The sequence below is a fragment of the Papaver somniferum genome, chromosome 6, assembly GCF_003573695.1.
Source record: "Papaver somniferum cultivar HN1 chromosome 6, ASM357369v1, whole genome shotgun sequence".
In the NCBI taxonomy this organism is placed as follows: Eukaryota; Viridiplantae; Streptophyta; class Magnoliopsida; order Ranunculales; family Papaveraceae; genus Papaver; species Papaver somniferum.
The window spans coordinates 112,419,307-112,432,865 of NC_039363.1; the positions used below are offsets into that span (position 1 = coordinate 112,419,307).

Sequence of the window (13,559 nt, forward strand, 5' to 3'; positions counted from 1 at the left end):
TGCATGCCTTTGATATAGTCATGACTTAGGATTACCTGGGAGATCCCACTGTCACTTTGGACAAGGTATCCTCTTCACGCGTCTTTGAAACTAACATGCCTCACTTTTTCTTTCAAACTGCTACGCTTTAATGTAATGGAAAAACAACATGTTCTTCCAAGCAATGAGTCAATCTTAACTCATTTCTTTTGATGGGCTTACTTCTACATTCTTGCAGCGTTACTCCATGCAGTTGCTGCCAATATGTCATTGCATTTCCACGTAACTATCAACAGCAAACTCATCTATGCCACCAACTCTTCTATTTCTTCTTTCACTTTTAGTGTATTTTATTGCATATTTTGGCTTAATATTATATGTAGCATCTTCCATACGAACTAGCTTTACTCTGAACAAAAGAGACAAGAAATTTCTCTTCAAATACCATGATTCACTACTACCTTACATAGAGAGACAATTCCCAACACCAAGGTCCACTCGACCAAACTGAAAGTATACTCAAACTTGGGCAAATACTTACACTAACTGATTGTAACTTTTAAGACCTAACAAGTCTTGTAATACTGACATCATCTTCGCTTATAAGCAACAAACAAGGAAACGAGACAGTACCTACTATCCCCAATGTTTCAGTTCACTTTGCCACATGCATTCTTTTAACTTGTCAACGTTCTTATGAAAATCCTATAATAAATCACAATATAATTGACACTTAGTTGAATACTCCTTCAAACTGAGGATTTCATGTTGCTTTAGCTTTCATAAAGATTTCATCAAGAATGACCACATGTCATCCTTATGCATCACCACTACTTTGTCCTTCCTTCTCCCTGCGTCCATAATCTTCCTAACTTGCATCTCTAGACGCATAATGCATATTGGACATGCCCAATTCTCATTTGGCGCATGCTACTGTTGCATATTTTCCATTCTAGTTAGCGCCAACATTTTGACACAAACTTGTGCACCTTTGCACAACTTAATTGGACTTAACTTGGTAATTCTGAGCATCACCATAAACCTCAGAAAGTCACATTACTCAATGAATTTTGCTGCCAAATCCCTTACTTGGAAAGTTTCAAACAAGGCCAACAATCCTTGTAAATGAGGCATCCATTGCCTATGTTCTATGAAGCAATAATACTGCATTCTTCTTCAAACTTGTAACTAATTTTACTATCCATGCACATATGGTCGCTCTTGTCTTTCCTCTTCTCCAAAATTAGCTTCAGTAGCAACAATTGTTGATTTATAATCGATAAGAACATTCGCTTGTGGTTATGATCGAATGTAGGTCTTTGGACACCGTTGTCCAAGCATATCAATCCCACTTTCATAAACCAGGTGCAAGCACACTCCTTGTGAGCATCTAGCATCAACGAAGAATATTATGCAAACGCAAGACCGTGGTGTATCGGTTTTTCCCTAACTTATGTTTCTTTATTCAGACTTTTTATAAGGTTTATGCTAGATAAGAATTGGCCACACATTGCCACGAAAATGTTGGTTCACAACCAGACTTTGCATTACCACCAAGGTATATGCATCGAGAGAGATAATTTTAATCTTTCACCAAACTGGCTACAATGAGACACCTTCAATTCTATCGCGTAGATAGGTTCTCAATTATCTTTGCCACTGCAAAGGCCAATAACATTTTTGTTTTCAGGAATTTTCTTAAGATTCTAATTACTACTTGTAATGTACATGGTACTGATAACACTACGAAAGAATGCATTCCAAATGCATAATATTCGCATACTTGTGAGAAACATGTACTTTGACACCTGACTGGAACCATAGAAGTTAACATACTCTTCAGTTTTTTCATACAATCATTTGAAAACTTTGTTTCCAATGATTCTCGCACGTTCTTCTAACACTTTAGGCAGGAATTCAGACACCGTTGTCATGAACTTTCTTGGCATGTTGATACTTCAATATTCAAAGTTCTTACCAATTGATCTTTCCACACAAAGCCAACTTATTCTAGCCTCGGAACTAACAAAACCCAAATGCTTCACTACTGAATTCAATAAACAAATGACACCAACTTGAGTAAAAAGGGAGAAAATATTAAGAACTGTGTCCCTAAACGCAACTCTGATACCAGCTGTCACATGCCCATTTTGCGACCTAAAATTTTCCATGTACATGACCGGCAATAATATGTGGTTCAGTGAATCAACTTAACCCACAAGTACTCATCCTTGCACGCTTGCACCAAAGCACGCATACGCCTTCACTCTTAAGGCATTACGCAACGGGAGTCTTCTTCTTTTATCTCTAACTCTTTATGCCCTCATATGCATAAGAGGTTTGCCATGTATCAAACCAATTGACCAACTCACAAAGCCATCAACATCATAAATACAAGACTTAATATAACAAACCCATTTTATTGGATCAAAGGAAGATCACAAAAATTATGTCCTACCAATGAACTAAACATGCCATTCACCCTCTTTGGTGAATGCCTAACTCTCTCTACATGAGACTAACTCTCCTATATGTAAGCCTACTGTTATTTTGATGCCTTTACATCATTTATAAAGTGGTTACAATGCCCAAAACCGTGCATATCCGAATGCACAAGCCTTGGACAGCCAAGAGTCCAAGGGGTAGTTTCCATAACTGCCTAAAGTGGGCATAACTGGCCAGCCTTCTCCAATTTGTCCAAGTCACGCCACACCTGTCCCAAACGGTTGTGCACACTCTAATAAGGTTATAAACTCACTTCATAACCGTTCCAGCTTGTCTCGCGTCATTAGCATGCTTGCAACGCCCATAACCGCCACTTGATCCATAATACACTACTTTTGCACCATAGTGCATCACTGCATTATGGCCTTGATATGAACTTTCTAGAATGCTTAGTTAAGCCAAATTCATGACAACATGCTTCCCAAATGATTCCAATATGTTCCATATGCTCATATGCATTTTTCTTGCTTTACTTAGCCAATTGTTCGACAATAATGATGCATACTCTTGCATGAATAGCTTGTTTGCACTGTCTAAGATTTGACCAGCCTTGGACTAATGTATAGACAAACTCTTGGCCTATTATTCACTCTTGCATCATCCTTAAGTTCGGGAATAATCTTCACTCTTGGACTAAAGATAGCTGCAGTTTAATATTTTAAATGACAACCATAAAACATTGTTTGGTGTTTTCTGTACTAGATTTACATCCGGCCTTCTAGACCTGCCGAAGAACAACTACATATATCATGAGTTTTTTAGATTTAAACCAACTAAACATCTAATCAATCAAACTATTAAAAACACCCAATGCCAGATGATAGAATCTAAACCAAACAACTCTTGTAAAGTGATATTGCAAGAATAAACTATCAATAGTTTCATTACCCATTCCACGAAAAAGACATAAAGCATTTGTAGTAATGCCTAATGAAAACAAGAAAGGTTTTGAAGGCAATATATCATGCAAAATTTTTTATATGAAAATTTTGATTTTTGGTAATATATTTGTATGCCGTAAATTGAGCGGCTGAGCTACCTCTTTTGTTGTTGTCGAATAATATTATGGTTACCACTGATCAGTTGCTTATAGGTGAATATTATTATAGTTACCACTAATCAACGGATCAACATAAATATAACCTAACTAATGAAATTCAGTTGGTCAATCAAGATGCTCTACCTATAGTTTGTCCCCCTCCCAATAGATCCAAATGTCTTGTCATATACTTATATCCTCACTTGTAACAACTTCCTAAGCATGATATTTCTTAACTATGTCTAGTCTTTTACATATTCCTTTCTGAAGCCAAATATTTGGCTTCTATGGTTTAGAGTGTAACAGAGGATTCTTAGAAAAATATTTAGGTTTTAATACTCATATCCACAAATATTGGGGTTGTTCACCATTATACAAGTCAATTTTGTTAAAAGAGATAAATTGAATATTAAAAGGTTCTCATAGCCTAAACCACCATACCTTTTTGGCAGACATAAGCTACTCCAAGGTTTAGGATTGAAATACTTTATGTTTTGTTGATTCCCCCAATACATTATTTGAACAAATTGCAACTGCTGCAAAATGGAAACAATCAACGGAAAGCAAGACATTTGATACATAGCCACAAAATTCATCACTGTTTGAATTTGTATTGCTTTACCAGGTTGAGGAATTAAATTTTCTTTCCACCATCAAGTTTCTGTTGCATTCTAGCAATAATAAGTTGAAAACTTAAAGCTCTTGATCTATTCAAAAATAAAGGAACTCTTAGGTATTTTTCTGAAATATTCATGGGTTTTATTTGTAACATATTAGTTATTTCAGTTTGTTGATACCTGAGAATTTTCTTACTAAAAACAATGTCACTCTTTATTGGATTAATAACTTGACCAGAGGTTTTACTAAACCTTAACAAAATATCTTGACCATATTTTAAATATAAGGTTCCAGCTCTTAGAAATAAAAATCACATCATCTACAAAAAAAAAAAAACATAATTGGAGGAGAAGTAGGAGATTTCACACCATGGATTTTATTTTGAGATTCGACTTTTAATAAGAGACGAGAAAACTCATCCATATAAATAGTAAACGGATAAGGAGATAAACTATCTCCTTGTCGTAAGCCTATACAAGGAGAAAATTGCCTACAAGGGGAACCATTTAACAAAAAAAAAGTAGAAGCACTTATGCAGTGGTGTATTATTTGGCACCACTTTTCAGCAAAACCAAGTTGTTTTAAAACTGCACCAAAAAAAAGACGAATACGACCAAATAACTTGGGCACATCTAATTTGATAGTAATGTCACCTACTCTATGTTCCTTGTTTTTCATCATATCAAGCAATTCATAAGCGATGACAATATTATCTTTAATACAGTTTCCCAGCAAAAAAGCATCCTAAAAAAGGTGATATAATATGAGATATGATAGGTTTCATTTGACCATTAACTTAGATAAGATTTTATAGGTTACATTACATAAGCTCATAAATCATTTGGGGTCGATGAGTAATCAATTTTAGGAAATAAAGTCTGATAAGTGAAACTCAAATTTAGATTAAAAGTCTGACTACGAAATTGAACTAATGTTACCATATCATGCTCAACAATCTTCCAGTGATGTTTATAAAAGCTCATATGAGACCCATCATATATCGACGCTTTCCAAGATGGCGTTTGTGATATTATACTTCTAATGGGGTGCTAGTTTAGTATTAACATCATCTAGTATTTTTTTCTAAAGATTTTGGAGATTCATCTAATAATCACCATGATTAAAAAATAATTAATACATGGTTTGATTATGAGATATACGTATATGCTGATCCGGCAGAGATTAGATGAACACCAAATTTGAAATGTCTTTCTAGGTTTTATGTCCACTTGAAGCTTTTCATGGCTCATCCTAATCGCATGATTTTATTTTAAAGCAATGATCAATATATATATTTGTTTTATTACCAGCAATAACCGGTCCCACTCCTTTGAAAATGAGCGAAGAAGAAACAATAAACAAAAAAAGTGTTATCTTTAGTTTTTATATAACAATGAAATCGTTGTTTCATTTCATCCGCATGGAATTCAAATCAAATTCTTCAAATATGTGTATTGAAAAGGAGTAGGATCCTACAACAAAAGGGTAAACCCTTTTCACAAAATTCCATTGGATATACCAAATCTAAAATAAAATAAAAATTGATTGATAAATTGAACTACTAATAACATTATTTTTACTAATAAAAATAATCGAAAACAACATACCTTCATTTCATCTGGTCGCAGCCTTCGGTTCTTTCTATATCATGTCTACATCTCGGATATCTCGGCCAGTTCTCTTTTCTAGCAGTGCCAAGTAAGACGTTGTCGTTCATTTCGAGGTCTTCCATGATTTCATTGCACCTATGGGCAGAGCTGAACTCCACTTTACACCTGTTTCCCCTTGCAATTAGGACATGATACATCTCGTGCCTGACCACCAGTGCACTCATCGACAATCAGCTTTGAACAATCAACGTAAGGGCAATAAGCCATTCTTCCATCTTCTGAAGTTACTACCCATTCACAAAGGCACCTTTGCCATTTCTCTATCGTGGATCCAAAAAGTAAACTGTCACACCTTGAAATCTCATACAGTGCTTGATACTCAGGATCAATACAAGTAACCTTTGAATTATTATAATCTACCACTTGTGTTTCCATGTGCTTAGAAGCATAGTTGGTGCAGTGAAAATGATCATAAACACAATCTTGAATAATGAACTTATTAGATACATGAACGTATTCAAAACATATCTTGCATGTGAATTGTTGACCCTCTTCTACTATTTCCTCCATCACAGACAAGCTATCTCCTCCCTCTAGTTGATAATCCCCAAATATTTTATAACAATGTATGACTCTCTCTTTCTGGTTGTACTGGTGATGAGATAAGTTCCTTTAGTTGTAGTCACCAAAATTCAAACAATAAGGAAAAAATAGTCCTGAAGCTATTATTGATGCGGTTTCCAATGTTGATGCATTGGCCCATTGGTATTAATGCGTGAAGCTACTTAGAACCCCAAATTGTATCTACAGTAAAATCTCTCCAGATGAATACTCCATATAGGAATAAACTTCATATAATAATAAAAATTTATGATCCTGACTTGGGCAAGTTATATTTAAGAATAAACTCCATATTACAATAAGTCATAATTTTTTCTGGTCCCGTCTTAAGGAACCTACCTCCATAAAAGAATAATTTTCATCATAATATAAATATATAACACTTGTCATACATCAAAATTTAAGATGGAGAGATTCTTGTAACCAAATTACAAGTTCGTTTTGCTTCAAAACGGATTTTTTGATTTTTTGTGCACAACTTAATACGAATGACTTCATAATTATTTGATTTCATTTGTCAATTTTCAATATGGTAATTGTGATGTATGTGATTTGTTTTATTACAAATTTTGCATATACAGTGGAATATCTATATAAGAATATCCCAGGGACCACAAGAAATTATTCTTATATGGAGGTTATTCTTATATGGAAGTCTTCCTTGAAACGATCAATAATTATGTATGTACCTCAGAGAAAATATAATTACGCACAACGAACATCATAATCTACCTAGGCAATACAATTATTAGTTAAATTTTGTTTAGTTTCACATGTATGATACATGTGTGTTTGTAGGTGGAAACTGTTTCTGCTGATTTTGGTAATTTTGGGTGTGTGGATGAGAAGCAAATCTAAACCCAAAACAATGTACTGCACGAGAGTACTTTTGATTCGAGAGATCAATCTGTACTATCCTGGCCTAAACCAAGAAATGGTCGTTTCAGGCTTGCTTCGGTCACAAAGTGAAGGAGAAGGGTTGGTCTTAGGAAGGGAAGCGAAGAAAGTGTTGAGACCAGAATAGTTGATTCTGGAAGTGTGGGTGTTTCGTGACTTGTATCAGAAATTTGAACTGGCTAGCTGGATGAAAAGCTATCAGATGATTTATGGATGTTGTATTTTTCTCCTGACCAAAACTTGTTGTTTGGTGGAAATAGGTGAGACCTATTTATACAAGTCGCAACAAAACGTACCCTGGTCTCGTAGGAAGTGGAAACGATTGAGTAGTGGAAGAAGGGAGTAACGGGTAACGCCTGGAATTTATGTTTCCATAATGAAGGATACATTTACTCTATTATTTCTTGCCATTACTAACCGCCCCGCTTTATGACACTTTCCTGTAACGGGCGTATTGCACGCCGCACGCTGTAAACCGCCAGACCAATACCTTGATGAGTATCCCCCACTTTGTGACATGTTTTGATGTCTCGAGTGTTTTCATGGAAAACATGTAGCACTTTGCTACGTGTGGCAAGTTAAAATTGAGAGGCTTTCTGCAGGTAAATAACATGTGATGCTATTAGGCTCGTCTTGGCTGGTCGCCTAAAACTTGCCACGAGCTTGCCGGCTCGGTGGTGAACTTCGATGGCCGAGATCGCATCTTATGAATAAGGGAGCCGTTGATTGTGGCTACCTTGTGTTGGCGCCTGAAAATGGCGCAGTGGCGTTGCGGTGTACGCCAGTGGCATTGCGGCATGGCTCGTACATGCCATTGGCACAGTGGCATTGCGGCATTGTCGAAAACCTAATTAATATATATGGCATGTCGCATGTGGTGAGTGTCCATGTTTGGCACGTTTGGCATGTGTGCCTGGTATGCGCGTTTGGCGCGTTCGGCATGCGCGTTTGGCATATTGGCACGTTTTTGGGAAGCCAGTAGGCTTTGCGGCCATCTGGCGCAGTTTCTTTCTTTTCAACACTGTGGCGAGTTTAAAGCAACTTGATTGGTTAATGTAAGAGGGCCGGACAGGCATGGGCTTGGCTACACTTATGTGTGAGTGTGGCGGGTTTAGAGCGACCTGATTGGTCGATGGGAAGTGGGGACGACAAGCTAGGGTGTGGCCACACTTCCAGTGCGATGTGGTGGATTTAAAGCGACCTGATTGATCGATGGGAAGTGGGGCCGGCAAGCTAGGGCGTGGACACACTTCCAGTGCGTTGTGGCGGATTTAATCGCCTAGTTTTGCTAAGCATAGTTTTTCGACCAACGGGGTCTAGTGTATTGCACGGGGCGCGAAACCCTGATTTTGCAAATTAGTCGGGTTTATGAGTTTTTTGTGAGTTATCACAATAATTGGCTGGATTTTGTATGCTGCCACAAAAATCCTTATCTACAGAATGCAGTGTGCTTTCCGTTTGAGCATTTCGTGCGATGGCCTTAACTTTGGTACTTGAAGGTTCATGCTACTCCGCTGCGAGTGAACATAAATCCGTCATGCCATACCGATATTGGCGAGGTGCCGAAAATTTACAGAGCGTTTGGGATGGTTGCTACATTCGCTAGTATGGATAAATTTCATGTAAATATATCGAACGGATCAATAAATATGTCGGTGGAGAGGTTAGCACTCACGACACCGTTTCCTTGCAGAGTGACGTCACATCAGATGCAAGGTTTTACGATTTTAACCCTAAGCTAAAAACCACCATCAACATTAAGTTACCTGATTATCACGTAACAATGGCATTGTTCCGGGGTAAGCATGAGATGGTGACAGACGAAAGTAAAATCGAAAGAGCAAAACGTGAAGAGATTGCCAAGGAAATTCAACTAACCTTTGGTGGAAGGCATGAGGAATCCATGACCCTTGTGTTGGTGGCTTTTGCATAAATCGGTCTTGGTCATGGGATGTTGGCACCGGTACTGCATCTTTGGCTACTAGTTAAGGAATGATTAAGGCATTGGCTAGGACGCGGTTTGGAGTTGGCTTGGGCTGCGGATGGCATTTGTCAGGAGTGGAAAGATTGGCGTTGAGATGGATGCAGGTGCATCAGCTGTCGAGCATAGAAGCTAGCGCTAGGAGAATGCAAGTTGTTGGTGATGGCTAGGGCACAGAACCGTTGGCGCTGCTGGCTTGGCCGTGACGCTGCTGGTTTGGCTTGGCTTGGCCGTGACGCTGCTGTCTTGGCTTGGCTTGGCCGTGGAGTCGTTGGCTTTGGCTTGGCTTGGCCGTGGAGCCGTTGGCTTTGGATTGGCTTAGCCATGGAGCCGTTGGCTTTGTCTTGGCCACGAAGATGGTGTTGGCTTGGCGTGGAGCCGTTGGCGCTGCTGTCTTGGCCGTGACGTTGCAGGCTCGGCTTGGACGCGGAGATGATGCTGGATTTGGCGTGGATCCGTTGGCGTTGCTGGCTTTTGAAGATGGCGCTGCTTTGAATGGCTAAGATGGCACTGCTTTGGCTAGTGGAGATGGCACCGCTTTGAACGACTAAGATGGCACCGCTTTGGATATGTCTGTGGAATGGTGGAAACAACACTTTGAACTTTGTCTATCAAATAGTGAAGACGGAGCCAGTGTTTTTTGTAGAATGGGCAAAGATAGTGCGGCTTTGATCACGAGGTGTTGGAGTCATGGTGTTGCTTGCTAGACTGTGGAGCAGGCGGAGATGGCGCTGCTTGTCTGGTGGAGTGCGCGGAGATTGTGCTGCAACTTGGCTCGCGTAACGGGTGCTGGCTGGTTAGGTCACAGAACATGCGGATATGGCGCTTGGCTTCAGTCCGTGGAATGGTGGAAACTGGATTCAGTCCGCGGAATGGTGGAAACTGGCTTCAGTCCACGGAATGGTGAAAGTGGCACTTGGAAGGATTGCTGGATGGATTGCGGAATGCTGGAGCGTTGGCGCTACCTAACCACAGGGTGCTGGAGCCATGGAGAGTTGGCTTGACCACGGAGTGCTGGAGACATGGAGCGTTGCAGGTTGAGTGACTGGTGTTCCTCGTTGTGGCGCGATGCTGGTTAGGTAATGGAGCGGAGGTATTGGAACACTAATTGTTCGGCTATGGAGCATGAGTATGGTGCGCCCAGTCATCTATTCCCATTCATGGAGAAATAAGGAATCCTTATTCTGTTCAAACTCTAGAAACTGTGTTCGTATGAAAAGGGATATCAACCCTCTTCTGCTTCTTGTTGTTTATCCGGCTCCTTGCTTTCATCTGCAGTATCTGGCTCCTCTTCTTCATTTTTTAGCGTTGGTAGAACGAGCATTAATAGCAACAAAACAATCTCCAATAGTTATAATCATTAGCAAGGCGAGCCAGGAGAATTCAAAGTAGGTGCTATCACATATATCCACCCGAAAATACCATCGATCTTCTCCAGAATGTGTAATAAGGTTCTGATTCCAGAAGAATGAGTATCTGACCTCTCCAGTGGATTTCAGAATTTAACAAACTCCATTGCACTCTTGGGATGGATGGATGAAATAATGTCAGGGATAATCTTGGATATTGTGGTTGCGTTGTGTTCATCCTTGACTTTAGGTTATTTGGTACCTAGACTTTCTGATTGCGATGATGACATGTTGTGGATGCTTGTATGGTCGAAATCTTCCGGCCGATGTGCTGCTGCTATCAAGTCTTCAAGGACTTCGTTCCAAACGACATCCTTTGAACCATCTTATGAATCTTGGACTATTGTATGGAATGGGATGCGGCGAGAAGTCCCCAGTTATACTTCTGTTAGATCTGATGGCGTGGCCGGATATGTGAACATATCTCTGTGGTGTTCTTTTGGAGTCTTTGATGCACGTGTACGGCTTCACGTTGAGAAATTCTTGCGGCTCGTAAAACTTTGACAGTGATGATGTTGAAACCGGGAATAACCTGGTTGAGGGCAGTGAAGGCATCCCATTCTGTTAGTCCCCATGTTTAATTATCCTGAGCCTATTTTCTCGTGGAAGATGCGCTTCTGTTGCATTCACTGGTAAGTTGGTGAGTGCGCTTAAGCTTCTAAACATGAAGGAGGGTTCAGTCCCCAGGTGTAGCCTACTTTAATTGCATCGCCTTGAATCCACGCTTATGGGATTTGATACAATCTTATCATACTCTCCTATGGGATGTGATGCTAGAATGCTTGGAATATCACATGGACAAAATATTCTAGATAACGAAGAGGTATAAATGAGAGAGTTATATATGTTGTTAATCGTGGATTCCTCTGTTTCTTCAAGAAAATGTTTCAGCCGCGTCCCTGTAATTATCTCATGAATCTTTGATGGTTGTCGGGATGGAATGCGATTAACAGTTCCCAGTCGCACTTCTCTTTAGTTTCTGAGCAAGCTTGGGATCCTCCGCAGCCTCGTAAAGTGTTGCAGGCGTCTTCTAGACAGAGAGGTGTTGATATTCTTACGCTACACCCTTGAATAGTAGATGACCTTGTCGTGGCTATGACCTTTTGGTTGACCGTGTCTTCTGAGCTTTGATAGTGAATGGATTCCGTGTAGATCCTCAGTCCCCAAGCGTGGTTTACATGTTCCTTTGTAGTGATTGTTGCTATGGTGAAGCTCTGACTGGTATCAAAACAAACGAGCGGCAACCGTTCTTGGAAGCAGATGTGATCATAAGAGACTACATTGTCGTGGGAACAAAGTAGGTTGGCTGAAATTGTATGGGCGTCCATGGAAGCAAATGGATTGGCTGGATGCGTAAGCGAGTAAACTGTCCACTATCACGAGCTCTGGCGGTATGGATCAAAATATGGCCACGACTACGAACCTTGGCTGGCCGCGATTATGATCCTTGACAGGGGGGAGTGTAGCGGCTAAAACACGACCCTTGGCTAGAAAGAGTGGAGGCTACGACACGATCCTTGGCGGGAAGGAGTGGCGGATACGACACGATCCTTGCCAGGAAGGAGTGGCGTCTACGACACGATCCTTGGCAGGAAGGAGTGGAGGCTACGACATGATCCTTGGCAGGAAGGAGTGGCGTCTACGACATGATCTTTGGCAGGAAGGAGTGGCGGATACGACACGATCCTTGGCGGGAAGGAGTGTGGTGGCTACAGCGCGACCCTTGGCTGGAAGGAGGCTTTGAAGCGACTTCGGATCTTGGAGAGGACGTTGAATCTCATGGAGAAAAACTCTAAAGCTTCGGCTTCGGATCCTGGAGCAGCTTATGGAGAGGATGCTGAAGCGGAATGACCGCTGGAGCAAACGTTGAAGCGGAGCCGCTGCTGGAGAATGTTGAAGCGGAGCCGCTCCTGGAGAGAACGTTGAAGCGAAGCCGCTGCTAGAGAACGTTGAAGTGGAGCCGCTGCTGGAGAACGTTGAAGCGGAGCGACTTCTAGAGAGAACGTTGAAGCGGCTCCCGGAGAGAAACGTCGAAGTGGCTCCTGTAGAAAACTCCAGTGAGGGCGCCATTAACCATTGACTTCGGAAAAACGACTTGATACGATATGGCATATGGGAAGATGTCACAAACAGTGTTGGTCTGCAAGTCATGTTTTTTCTCCTCATGGGAAAGAATACGCTTTTTCTGTTTGATTTTTCCTTGCAACTCTCAGAGCCTTGACGGTTACAATGTGAAGTCGGAGGCCGCGTCAATCAGCGTGCTGTCAAACTCGACATCCTTCAAGTGAACAGTGGTTTGGATTCCCCAGTTCCATTTATCAATCGTGCTTTCCAGGAGAGGTCGGGGTTTGGGAACGGCTTCCATGGCTGGAAACAGCTGCTTTCCTGATGCAGTGCGGTTGAGGGCTGCAGATATGTCTTGACGCTGCGCCTTGGAGAAATACAGAATCTCACATAAATGTTTCATCATAGACTGCACGATTTTGTGGGGGAAGTCCCCAGAAATCATGCAGCTCCTGACGGGAAGAGGGTCTCTGTGAACTCAGGAGGGTTTCTGATTTTGTTTGCCTCGATTTTGGGGAAGTCGTTCATGATCTTCACGTGTGATGAAATTGGATTGCTGATTCCTTTCTACTGGGCGTCCAAGAGCAACGCGAGCCTCTTCATCTACAAACGCGCGTCCTGCTGAAGTACCTGCGCAAGATGTTAAAAGTATTCCTTGTCAGCTCCATCTGGGGTCGACGTGACTCTTGTGGTAGCCGCTCCGTTAGTTTCTTGAGGGAAATAAGCACCTCTTTCTGAGTCAAAGCCATGTCCGTCTGATCTCTAGCGATAACTTCCTGCCTTTCCATGAAATCAGCAATGGTAATATGGGATCGGTTTCCTCTGGCTCCCCCGGT

At 40.9% G+C, this 13,559-nt stretch overlaps 1 protein-coding gene across 1 annotated transcript; it reads right to left on the reverse strand.

Moving 5' to 3' along the window:
* Positions 1-5,910: 5,910 nt before the first annotated feature.
* Positions 5,911-6,321, reverse strand: LOC113291325. The gene has a single exon (XM_026540871.1). The coding sequence runs from the start codon at positions 6,319-6,321 to the stop codon at positions 5,911-5,913; it is 411 nt and encodes a 136-aa protein (XP_026396656.1).
* Positions 6,322-13,559: the final 7,238 nt, after the last annotated feature.